This window comes from Zootermopsis nevadensis, unplaced genomic scaffold, assembly GCF_977971745.1.
Source record: "Zootermopsis nevadensis isolate Lab colony 2312 unplaced genomic scaffold, Znev_1.0 Znev_ptg000009l, whole genome shotgun sequence".
In the NCBI taxonomy this organism is placed as follows: Eukaryota; Metazoa; Arthropoda; class Insecta; order Blattodea; family Termopsidae; genus Zootermopsis; species Zootermopsis nevadensis.
Window position 1 is genome coordinate 6,248,757 of NW_028259141.1, and position 13,460 is coordinate 6,262,216.

A 13,460-nucleotide genomic window follows, 5' to 3' on the forward strand; every position below is an offset into this window, starting at 1 on the left:
GCCTCTATCCCAGACCATTATAGTGGCTTTACAGGGTCTTCATCTGAAACCATTATAATATCTACATAAGGGGCTTGATCTAGACCATTATAATGGCTATGTGGGGGCCTCCGTTTCAGAACATAATAATGGATGCACAGGGGCCATGATCCCAGACCATAAAACAGTTGAGTCCTGACTATCCGACGTAAGCGTCAGATAATAACAAAGACTAATGAAAAATATCAACTCAGTTTATTATATTATTAAGAAAATGCAGCATAGCGTTAAATGAGAAGATCTTCCAAATATGGTATTTTCCATAATTTATATTTATAAATGAAGGTTAATTTTTATAAAGTAAATTAGAAGTGGGTGTTTGATTCTGAGCCGCTTTCCTTTTCTTTGCAGCAAGGTCACGCAAATGTCTGAAATGTAATACATCTGTAGCAGCGGAGTACATAAAATTTAGAAGGTGCATGATGAGAAATTTGATACATTCTGCTGCATGCTAAATTGACTGTTTACAGTACAGCACATATTTTGTACGATACTGATCATGGATGAATTGTATGTGGATGAACGGATCTTGAAGTCTGGACTTGGTGGTGGAGTAATAACTGTTCAAACTGTGAATGCCATAAGACGTAGTTTGAAATTGCAGTTTATGCGTCATGTAAGGCGTAAATTTTTTAATCCTTTTAGCAAATCATAGATTGGTAGACTGTAAAAGAAGTTTATCATCCGTTACAATTACTGTACATATTACATTACATCAACATAGATGATCTTTCGGTTTCATAGATTATCCATCATGTCGGAGCAGTAGTGTGCAATGAAAAGCATTCCAGAACAAGCAACATGGCAGCGCAAGTGCAAGTTCGTTTCATTACAAAACAACGACAGTAAGTTTGAGTTTAAAATAAGACAGATAAATTGTATTTAATGTCGAAATTACATTCTTGTTGTATTTAATTATGTTCTTGAAAGACTGCTGTGCGATAAGTAATATCCAGGGCAATATATTTACGCACTTGCCACCATGAAACCAGCATGAGAGAAACGTGGTGACTTGGTTTTCTGAAAGGCCGTGTGTATCAAAATAGCATTAATATAGATTGACAGTTATATCAGGTGTAGGTCGGTACATTTTCATACAATTGCCATTAAATGTTTGTGAATGCGGATAATTATAGTGTCGAAGTGAAGTAGTTAAGTGCACACCGACATTAATGTACTGCTAAACAGTAGTGTTTGATATTGCAGGTTTGCAGTTCCAGATACTCCATTTACAGTCCCATCGAGTGTAAGCTGCAGTGAGCTTAATTCGCTGATTAACGAGCTTTTGAAAGGTATGTAAATGATGTGACTGGACCTATGAGGGTAATGTATTTGTTACACAAAGTAACATAACTGCTGCGACACACACCAATGTTGAATTTTCTTCTTGTTTGGTTATTTTTGTTTGTAAAATTTTTTGTAGATGATAAATAATGTGTAAATATTCAACTTTTGTATAATTTTGAAAAATTTTCATTATTTGTATTTTTATTTCACAGAATTTAGAACACTTGTGTGGTGAAAGTGTTAGACCAGTTCATTTATAAGATCTTTTTGTGTGCTTATTCACTCTGATAGGTGATGACCCTGAGAAACAGTTTCGAGAGATAGATTTTGATTTTCTGGTATGTGGAGAAGCCTTGCGGGTTGTATTGTCTGATCATCTACAAGAGCGCTCTGTATCAAGTGAAGTTACAGTTGATGTGGAATATTTTGAACGCATTCCTGCACCAGCACCTCAAGACTGTTTGCTTCATGATGATTGGGTATCAGCAGTACATCTCAAGGGTGGTTGGTGAGTTCTTTCTGTCTTCCTAGAAAATACTTTAGAACCTTGTGTACTTGTAGTCTTCATTGGTAAGACTTATTATGTAACTGCCATATTTGCAACATCACCCTTTGAGTTTATGTACAGAAATTTTAAAAATAAATAATAATTGTGATGAATAAATGCTAGAAAAGTAGTATAATAATGGGTTAAAAATATAATGTATAGTTTTTAATTTAGGATACTGTCTGGTTGCTATGACAACACTTTGCATCTGTGGTCAGCAGAAGGGAAACATCGGTTGACCATCCCAGGACACACTGGCCCGATTAAAGCTGTAGCATGGGTGACACATGATGATACGTTGGCAACGTTTGTAAGGTAATAAGGAAAAACATGTTACTAAAGTGACCATTTTGAACAACAGTGGCCCAGGTTTTGCTACTTCTGCTGTCATGAGCCAGTCAGTTACAAAGTACTGAGTTACTTCAAGTGTAAATGAGACAAAATTTGTATGTGTGTATATTTGCAACACCCACCTTCATTCTTCTTGGTCACTTCAGTGTCGTGTTTGGCATGCCTTTGTATTCAGGGCTCTTGGCTTGGGAAATAAGCTTTCTCTACTCAGGTTTTCACGGCATCATAATTTTCTAGGAAATTTCTGGGGTAGTACCATAAAATAGGTCATAACTAATTCTTTCTGTATTCTTCCAGAATTATTCATAATGATGTTCCCACTTTTTTTAATTTTATGCTACACACATTCAGTAGTTTATACAGTCTGGATCTCTTACTTGTATAATTGTGCATGTTTTGACGTAAATTTGTCTATACGGAAGGGTCATTCGGTAAAACAGCGGTAGTTACAAAGATGTGTAAGATCCAGCGCCGAGTCACCTTTAAACGTTCATTCCTTAGGAATGGTAAGAGTAAGGGTAATGTAACCTACATGTAAAATGATCAATAAATCAAGACCTTTAAGAATCTGTAATGTATTTTATTGTAATTATAATTGTTTATAAATTTATTGTAATTTTAATGAACCAATGTGTACAATTTTTAATGCATCTGGCGCATTAAGCACCCGCCTCTCGAAAACCGTAAGAGATGGATCGGGACATATTACGTACTAAATACGTAAGCTTTCCATACCTCTTTTCATATTTTACATACCACAAAAGGTTTAGGTTCTACAAACATTTATTTATAGAAATAAAGGCGCATCACATTTCATGTTGCTGCTGCTGCGTTTGTGTGTTGCGTCATACTATATAGAGATACCAAATGGATGATATTGAAGCTAAAAGAGTCTGATGATGATAATTTAAATACAAAGACGTATTTATGTCATATTCTCCGAATCTGTGGTTCCACTGTAAATTTTTTCTTGTGTGAAACGTAAATGCTAAACTTTGAAGGTTAAATAAAGACGTCTCTTTTCAAGCTTGAACTTATTATATACTCTGTGGGAGACATTTGTGTAGTCATGTTCAGATGTTGTTATTGAGTTTTCAGCTGTGTGATTTCTAATTATAGATTTCTATACTGTTTTTCAGAGGCAGAACCAGTGATTATTTTGTTATTGTTTTCAGTGTATCACATGATCAGACAGCTATGCTCTGGGAATGGAATGTGTCTACTAATGCTGTGGAATGTATTCATGTCTGTCGAGGGCATGAGCGTGGTTTGGAGTGTGTAGGGATCAGTCGTAGTGAATCACGGATGGCTACAGGAGGTTTTGACACAAAGCTCAAGATTTGGTCAGCTGGTAAGGTTTTACACATATTGAAGTGTTTTCAGTTCTGTTTTGAAATCTGTAGATTATCATCACTGAAATGTACAGTCTCTTTGAAATTAGAGAAGTTTAAAATTCTACTTGTGTGAAAACAGCCTGTAGAGAGCCACTCTCTGAGAACAATTTATGTGGAATTATGTTGAGAAAAACCAGTACATAATAGTTTTCCCATATTTTTTATATAATTCTATGCAAGTCATTGTTTGGAGGTTGATTTAAAGTTGAGTCTTATAAAGTATAATTTTTAGCTTATTTTTATTATGGTGTTCAGTAGATTTGATATGAAATACCTGGTGAAGTAAAGTTACGACGTTTCATTTTAGCCATTCATGAGGCATCAGATGAAGGAGGAGAATCAGTTCCCAAGCGACTAAAAACAGAGCATGGGAAATCACAAGTTAGGGTAAGGAGATCAGTTTTGTCTTTACTGTACTGTACTTTATATTGAAGAATTGTACGTAGCTAAATTGTGTTTGAAATACTGTGCTTTGGGTTTTGAAAATTTGTGTAATAAATTGAAGGCCCACTAAATAAAGTAGATAAAATCTTTGAAAATACATTGTTGCTGGGAAGGTTGGAAGTGTTGCACATTTATTTGTTTGAATATTCTGTAGCTCTGTGTTGTACTGTTTGTAATTGGGCAGTGTCCGTTTTTTGCCGCCTCTACTTCCAATATTGTGTGTGTGTGTGTGGGGTGGTGTTGTTGTTGTTGTTTGTTTGTTTGTTTTTTGCGAAAAAATTAAAAATTAGCTTCCATGTGTATTTTAGGAAGCTGTCTGTACATCTAGATATACCTAGGTCAATCTTAACTTGTTAAAGGCTCCATGGTTTATATATTTGTATAAAAGTGATACACTTCCAGTGACGTACTTCTTTGATGACTTTGAATGATCATAAAGAAGCCATTTCTGCTGTGCAGTGAACATATTCTTCAGAAATACATTATATAATATTTTTGGTATTGTTCACAGACTCCGTTGATGACTTTGAAGGGTCACAAAGAAGTTATTTCTGCTGTGAATTGGACAGATTCTTCAGAAATATGCACAGCATCATGGGATCACACATTACGACTCTGGGATACAGAAATTGGTGGCATTAAGAGTGAGATTGTTGGTAACAAGTCATTCTTTGATGCAAGTTGGTCACCTCTTAATGGAACGTTAATTACAGCCTCTGCCGACAGACATGTTCGGCTTTATGATCCACGTTCTAATGGTTTGTGAAAGCTGTTATATTCTTTAAATTGTCATGAGCACACCTTACCCATTAATTTACTAAATTGCTGTTTTTTATGTACTATACTTTTCTTTGATCATCATAAGATTTTATCCATAAGTTGGGACTACATTGGTTTGCCATGGAGTCAGATTTATTCATATGCAATGAGTAAAATTTTTAAAGTACAGTGGCTTCTCATCTCTGATGTATTCAACTGAAGACCAAAATAGTGTCTTTAGAAAGGCATGGATGTTTGTCATCATCTTTCAGTGTTGTGTCATTCTGTGTAGGTAGAGGCCTTCGTGACTCGCCAACTCTCTGTCCAAGGAGTCCTACTAAATGGGGGGGGGGGGAGAAAATAATAATAATAAGTCACTCAGAAAATATTTGGCCAACATCCCGGGCGAACACGACATCAGGGAATTGCAGGAGACCACCATTTTGGGATCTTCATACATCATTCGAAAGACGCCGTCATAAAATAAAATTATATAATACATGTAGCACTTGCTAAAAACAATATGTATCCCGGAAATTGCTGCTGCCCTATGTACCTTAGGGACAAGGTCTGTCTCGGGTACATGGAAGTACATACTCCATAAAGTGGTGAATAGATGGGATAATAATAATAATAATAATAACAATTCAATTCTTTTTATTAGAGTCCTGCATCAGCAGCCAGTCGGCCAATTACAGATGCAGTACAACAACAACAATAATAATAATAATAATAATAATAAAGGTTTGAAAATGTCAACAGCAGTGGAGACCCAGAAGTGCAAAGCCACAGGGGGAAAAACCCATTTTGAACCATTTGACAAATTTAAGCAACACTTCATGTGAACACTGTGGCTGTTAGAAGAAATTCTGCCTCCCTCTGCATTTTATTATTTTATACAATTAATAATACCTAAATTATGATCATATCAATCTGCTAAAATATATCACCCAAAGTGCAATTTAATTTAGATCTTAAATTTAGTGCAGTAATAGATCTCCACCACCACGGTGGTCTAGCAGTTAGAACGCTGGCCTTGTAATCCTAGGGTCCCGGGTTTGATTCCTGGCCATGCCTGAATTTATAACTTGTGTTGGGCAAGGCCGTAGTAGGCAACACAGAGTTTTCCTCCGGGGCTTCCCCGGTTTCTCCGTGGCATCCCAACAATTACTCCATACACACAGAAGAAGGCAATGGAAAACCACTTCTGTATCACCTGCCAAAAAAACATATATGAACAGGTCCCAGTCTGAGAAAAGGATGGAAGGATCCTGTTCATAATATGTTGCCAACCTCTTGTAAAGGAGACAGCGTAATAAAGAAGGATATGTAACATTTGTTCAAACTTTTACACTGTAGAATGTAAAATAAGAATATGGTGGCTCCATGAAATATGTATTTTGCTCTTACTTTAACCACAGTAACAAATCACTGGAGGTTGGCTAATTTAGTTTGACGTTGTTTTAGATAATACATATTTTGTTGAAACATTGCGTGTTGTCGGTTACAACCATTGTGATTTCAAAAAACTTTAAGGTTATATCTGACAAATTTAATACAGTGAAACCTCGATGCATCGTTTTCGGCGGGGGTGGGAAATAAAAACGATGAATGCGGGAAAACGATAGATGCGGGAAAGCATTAAAAATTTAAAAAAAACAATGTTTCTCTTTCAAAGTTACTTCTTTTTACCAAAAAAGTCTTTAATGGACAACTGGTTTGTCGAAACTTTACGTTTTAGACCAAACAGAGCCCTTTCCACGTTCAAAATGTTTTCCTCGTCACGTTCACTAATATTAAGCGCATAAAAGAACGACTTCACTTTCGCCAATGCAGCGTGTGCTTCGGCAAAACTCGGCAAAGCTTCGGGCTCGCATTCGTCGTCTTCGTCTTCCTCACCACTCCAACCCCCTTTGCGGACAATAACAGGAAGAATGGAAATACTATTACTGCCGAACTCAACGAAGACCCTGAACCGCTGGAAACGAGATGAACCAGAAGAATGAAAAGTGCCGCCAGCCTTTCCTTTGTACTTGTAATAAAAGCATTTGTGAAGAAATTCACACTGCACATGCCATCTGGCATCGCTGGAACGAAATATGAGTGCACCCTAATTAAAATCGTAAAATTTCTGACAATGAGCACCGTCATTCACTCCAACTATCACCCCTGCACCGCTGACCCTCATTCAAAAAGAATGTGCTGGTTGGGCGACATAACAGGTTACCGCTACTGTGTATTCCAAAAACATTATGCGTCTTTCGGTATTAATTTATCTCTAAACCCAGCATTTTAAATTCTCAGAAACGATCATTGCGGGAAAATTGTGGGCCGGGACTAAGATTTTTGAACGATCGATGCGATAAAACGATAGTTCGAGGAACGATAGAAGCGGGAAAATGTAACATTATTTTATATGGGATGTATTCGGGACCGAACAAAACGGACGATGCATCCGGGAAAACGATAGTTCCGGGAACGATGGATAGAGGTTTCACTGTATATTGGGAATCTGTAACTTTGGAAATTGTGTTCAGAAATGGTTAATTAAATAGTATAATTACACATTTAAAGTTCTTGATAGTCTTTTTGGATAGACTGAAATATGTGAAGAAAGGTATTTGTATGAAGTGGAGTTAAATTTCAGTACACTCATCACATTTATTGTTTGTCGGTAGAGGGTTCACTGGTGAAAAGCACATTTACATCTCATACTCAGTGGGTACAATGTGTTCGATGGTCCACTACAGACGGACATCTCTTCGTATCAGGATCTTATGACCACCTTATCAAACTCTGGGATTCAAGAAGGTAACTGATTTCTTTAGATCAATTTCTAGCTTGACTAACTTTGTAGTTCCTTTTCCCTTATTTCATTGCTAACACATTGAGGTCTGGATGCTCGGTGCTTTTTCCTAAGCCGAAGTGAAATTCAGTTTGAAGGTGGATCTTGAACATACTACAAAATATGTATGAATTTTCTTAAAATGTTAGTAGTTATAGACATGGTGACTGCAGAATTTGTGTTATATCTGGAAAATGTAATAGTATCTCTTATGGCAGAAATTATGCACATAAATTAATGGCTGAATTGTATGATCGTTAATTATACTGTTGGTAATTATATTTCTTGTTAGTCTTACTATGTGGTTAAAACAATTGAAATAAAGTAGGCATTATGGATTCTTCCCAGAGCTTGTTATTATTAATCGTATATCATCCATTGGTAAAATTAATCATATGAAGTTCTGTGTGTCTGGAATCCACTTGGATCTGCAGCTGTGCAGAAAAGAAATTGAAACATTCAAGTACAACGCACATAACCTAATATTACGGATCTTGGCTCTGGGTCCGTAATGTTACAGTCACTAGTCTGAATGTTTTAAAATGGGTTATAGTAATACATACTGCTGTTTTATAAAATAGTTTATTCGTCTTATATAAGTAACAGAAGTGATATATAATGTCTAATCTGCTGTTTTAACAATGCTGTTTCAGTCCAAAGGTTCCGCTGTTTGATCTGAAGGGACACGAAGGAAAGGTTTTGTGCTGCGATTGGTCAGAACCAGAACTCATTGTTTCTGGAGGATCCGATAACACACTACGCATATTTCATTCCAACCAGCGCAAGTAATGAACCTGTCTTCGTACCTAGTATGTAAAATTACACAACCTCCAGTGATGATGCGGATCAGCTTGATTTCTGATGTTCTCTTGAAAAATGTTTCCTGTCTCAAGGACTCATTTAACCAAAGTTTTAATAAGTGTTTACAAACTTGTATATTGAAACATAAAACCAGGTCATTTAATTCAGTACAAAGCAATAAAACAGAAGGTACATCAAACAGATAAGAATAAAGATTTTATGAATATTACCCGGGTCAAGTGTTTATGTTTAAAATTTTGGGAAGAAACTGAAGTGGGGAAATAGGCACCAAATTTTCAGTGGGAAGATTGTTGAAGGGAAGGTTGCAGTTATATATTTTGTCCAATTAAATTTATACTGGGTGCAGCAGAGGAAACGCATGTTCTTCAAATGGCTAGTACTCGGCAAGGAGGAGGGTGGGGGATTTCTGCTCCTTGCTAGTAAACAGCTTAGATGATGCAGTTTCAGTAGCCATGGCACCGTGGACCCGCGAGCATCAGGTGTTGGTTGAAAATTATATTAAAAGTGGTGAATCCGTAATTGCCATTCAGCGCCTTTTCCGTAAACAGTTCAATGTGGAGCGCCGTGGAAACATCCCTGATCGTAACACGATACTCAGGTGGGTTGATGCGTCTAAGACAACAGAGTCTGTGATGAAGAGGAAACCACCTGGCCTTCCTGCGTCTGTGTGTACCCCTGAAAACGTTGAGAGAGTGAGATTGGCAGTTCTCAGAAGTCCGAGGCGTTCTGTTCGGCGCCAAGCTTTAGCTTTGCAGATGTCAGATCGGTCCGTACGTCGCATCCCACACAAACACCTAAAATTTCATCCGTACAAGATAATGATCGTGCAAAAGTTGCTCCAAGGAGATTTCGCACAGTGAAGAGAATTTTCAGAGACAATGCTCGGCATTCTTAATGAAGATACGGTAATACAGAAACAAACCACGCAACATCCAAGAACTGAAAGATTCCATTTGCCAGGAAATCGCTACTGTGGGGGAAGAAATGTTGGGAAGAGCAATGCAGAATTTCGAGGAGAGGCTGCAAGAGTGCGTACAGAAGGAAGGGCGTCACTTGACCCACATTATTTTTCGGAAGTAATTCAAAAATGTTCAGCAAAAGCTGCATTGTAAAACCTTTCTTTTTGTGTATTTAAACTTTTTTTGACTTGAAAATCAAATGAGTTATTGTTATTTGAAAAACATGCATTTCCTCTGCAGCACCTGGTATAACTGTCTTCTTTTAGTATAATCAATTAACCAAATGCTCAGTTTGTGGGTGCGACAAAGTTTTTGCAAGTTACAAGAATAAATTTTGATATCACAAATACCATATCACAATATCAGTAAATGGAAAAAAAGTGTAACTTCAGGGACATTTATGTGCTACAGAATGTAGTGCATAAATTTCTTAGTATTTCACATTTATTAATTCTATATGAATCTACATTGGCAACAAAGTATTACAATTATACCATTTTAACAGTGGTGCAGGTAAATATCAGTTGGTTTTCCCTGTACACATTAAAGAGTGTCCTTGCACTGTGACCAGTAAGTTTCACAGGGGTATAAACGTACACTAGTATTCCGAATATAATGGTAAAATATCTAATAACTCAATAATATTGAGCTTGAAATAATGGTGGCATAATCTTGCTCCACAAAATTTTAAACACTTTAATTAAGCTTCCACAACCTGTAAGATAATATTTGATAGTTTGTGAGAAACCAGATTCAAATGAAATTCTTGTCAATGGTGCCATTAAGCCAAACTCCAAGGTTGACTTTTGTCACATTTGTTTCAAGAATATAATCCAAAATTACTAATTAGGCAGTTAATTGAGAAGTTTGTTAACCATAGACATACTATTTGCTTGGAAAAACATCAAAGAAGGAAGACAGCCTAACATTTTCCAGTTATATTTTCTCTTTCAACTGAATAAAACTTTGATCCATAGGTTGTACTATTGATGTCACGGTGGGTATTAAAACTATGGCTGTAATGCCCTCTTTCTGCATTTACTTTCATTTGGATGTGTTGGAGCATTATCCAAAGTTTGGAGTGTTTATTTATTTATTTTTAAAGGGAGTCTTGAAGGTTTCACAGTGACTGAACTTGATAAAATCCTATAGGGCAGTGGTATTCAACCTTTTTTGTTCGCATACCCCCAGATATAATTTCTCTTCAACTTTGTACCCCCAAAGTCGTTGGTGTATAATTCAAGTTATACATAGTATATAATCTACATCTAAAATAAATTAAATAAATTACATTACTGATTATTCAGTGTTTATCATAAAATAATATATATTTTTAAGTTTCACGTACCCCCAGGGGTACGCGTACCCCAGGTTGAATACCACTGTTCTAGGGCAACAGTCCATGTTATTTCTGGACTGGAGCCAAATGTTTCAGAGACCTTCTCCACCTCCATCATCAGATGAATTGACTGAATGAATGGTTTTGAGATTGGTCCAGCCATTTCCCATTGGCCAATGGCCAGTACCGAATGGTGATGGAGGAGTCATCAGCCTTGCATATTAATGTCATATAATGGTCAACCTCACATCATTCCCTTATGGTAGATGGAGAGAAGGTGTATAAAGCATCAGGCTTCTGTTCAGAACTGACACCCCTTTTTCCACAAATTTCAAACAGTTGAGGAGTACATTCCATTTTCAAGTATACGTAGTCTGCAGGTGAATTGATTACAATTTTTAATCTGTGGAATGTCTAGATGTTTATTTACTGTAGACATCTGTTGTCGAGCTGTTCAACTACAGTAGTGTATTGCATTTCACTGAGTCACATATTATTTTTATTCTTTGTAATTTGTGAACTATTCAACGTATTGAAAAGTCGTTGCCGTACAATTTATGAGTTCTACATATTATGTCATGTCATGTACCGTGAACTTTTTTGGAAGTCCTGCTTGAACGTGGTATATGTTGATAGTTGTACTCATGTATGTTGGATGTGTATATAAACAAAAATTAAATTTTCTGAACAACTTCTGCTGTATCCTCATCTGCCCCATAAGAGATATTAAATGTATTTATTGCTTTAGATGATGAAATATGCAGAATGGAAAGACAGATATGGCCTTCTCAGTTAATTCCATGTACTTTGGCTGAAAAAGTAGTGCCTCTTTATGTTTTCCACAGTGGTTTAATTAGTTCATAAGGTGTATCATTATTAGAACATTTTAATACCCTTTTTACCTAAATATTTTTATATACATGTTCTCTTGAATTAAAAATATACTTAAAACGTTTGCATTAATGGCTTATTGATGTTGCAGTTTAATATTCTGAGTGTCTAGCATTTCCTTACTGATAATTGAAGGTAAAATGTGAATTATGAATTCTGCCCAAGTAAAGACTTCAGTTTGTAATTTAAACTTCCCACAGCCAGACCTCAAAGAGAGATTAGTAATTTTCTCACTCGAGAGCTACCATGATACTGTTGGAAGTCCTGAACATCCTCTGTGTTATTTATTGTGGGTATATCTAAAAATTCAGGGAGAATTACGCATGGGACCAGAGTGACTTTCCTTAGCTGTTAAGGAAATTGGATTTTTAACTTGAGTTCAGTGGTACCTATAACTACACCTGGTAGTGTGTTCTTAAATCAAGGATTAGGTGGGAAAAGGGTATAACATTCTTTGAAAACAGTAAAAAAAATAACCACTAAATTAATGAAACTTATAAGTTGTGAAGGACAAATAAAGTGTGTTTAATAGTGGCATCCCTTTTGTCTCGTCAACTTTATCACTATCCATCACTTTTGGAGAGCAGGTAATATGAATGTAACAATGCTAGTTTTATATATTTAAAATGTAAATATTTTTCTGTGTGATGGATCATCCCAAATACTTAGATATTTTTATGCACAAAATTAGTTGTATATATGATTTAAAACACATTCAGATTTTTACCAGAAAATTACATTCTTTTAGGAAAATAATGGACAGATAATAACAATTTATGCGAAGCAGATAGAGATGAAAAGGTCATTCTTGAGGTAGAGTGATATGAAAATTGCCAGAGAGATAAATCATTTGCACATGAACCCTGCAATGATTGTAAGAATTTGGTATCATTTAAAATTATTGAATAGGTTAAGAGGTAAGTGATGGCTACTATTTTAGTATGTTGATATGCAGAAATTAATAAAAAGAATGGATATTGCATTATAGTAATGCATATTTCTTTTAGATTTGCCAACAAACAATGAACTGGGGATCAATATTATGGTTCATCCACTCTGTTCACCAGATCTATCAGAAACCAATACCTTGGGTCTGTGAATATGTTATATAATTTTCCAGCAAATCATTCTAAGGCTGTTTTTGTGTTAAAAGTGTTGTACTGTGCTGTGCTGTGTGGTGTTTTTTTGTGGTAGTAAAACAATAATGGAACACCTATTAAGTTTACAGTGTATTATCTAATTCTTCTCTAAACCATGAGAAATGGTCAAGATATGTGGGATGACTTCTTGAAGAAGGACCACTTGGTGAGTTTTGTTTCTTCAGTATATTACATTTTGATATATTATTCTGAGATTTTGTTTATGTTATATTTCAGTATTAGGTATTGACTGGAGCCTACAAAGTTAGCAAGTTCTACCAATTTTTCAGGTCCAATATAATGTAATGGCATGGAACCCATTTTCAGTTGATCTTTGCTGGTAATTAGTTAGCTTATTTCAGCACTTACAAATTGCTTTTGTGTCCAATTTAGACATTTACCACAACTTGTGTGGTAGTGTCTTTGTAACGTGTATTAGGTTATTTATAAATTGTTTACATATTGATTGCAACATTTACTTTACTGTCCTCCATGTTTGCAGTAGAATGTTATATTTAGATCGTGCTCATGTGGAATGTTCAACACATCAGTTATGTGCATATGTTAACTGATGTTACATTTCGTAGTATTTATGCACTTACTTGCTATGCTATTTACACTTGCGAATTTTATGTGATGTGCAT

The 13,460-nt window shown here is 35.8% G+C and overlaps 1 protein-coding gene across 2 annotated transcripts; it reads left to right on the forward strand.

The window, feature by feature from the left end:
• Positions 1-433: 433 nt before the first annotated feature.
• On the forward strand, positions 434-11,477 carry LOC110829313 (ribosome biogenesis protein WDR12 homolog). Of its 2 annotated transcripts, none has more exons than XM_087345902.1 (10): positions 434-454; positions 784-884; positions 1,246-1,331; positions 1,618-1,834; positions 2,048-2,188; positions 3,400-3,575; positions 3,926-4,005; positions 4,574-4,820; positions 7,500-7,632; positions 8,320-11,477. In XM_087345902.1, the coding sequence occupies exons 2-10, from the start codon at positions 841-843 to the stop codon at positions 8,453-8,455; spliced, it is 1,260 nt and encodes a 419-aa protein (XP_087202028.1). In that variant the 5' UTR covers positions 434-454; positions 784-840; the 3' UTR covers positions 8,456-11,477. The 2 variants fall into 2 exon arrangements, with proteins under 2 accessions (XP_087202028.1, XP_021918612.2); XM_022062920.2 differs by lacking the exon at positions 434-454 and adding an exon at positions 641-655.
• Positions 11,478-13,460: the final 1,983 nt, after the last annotated feature.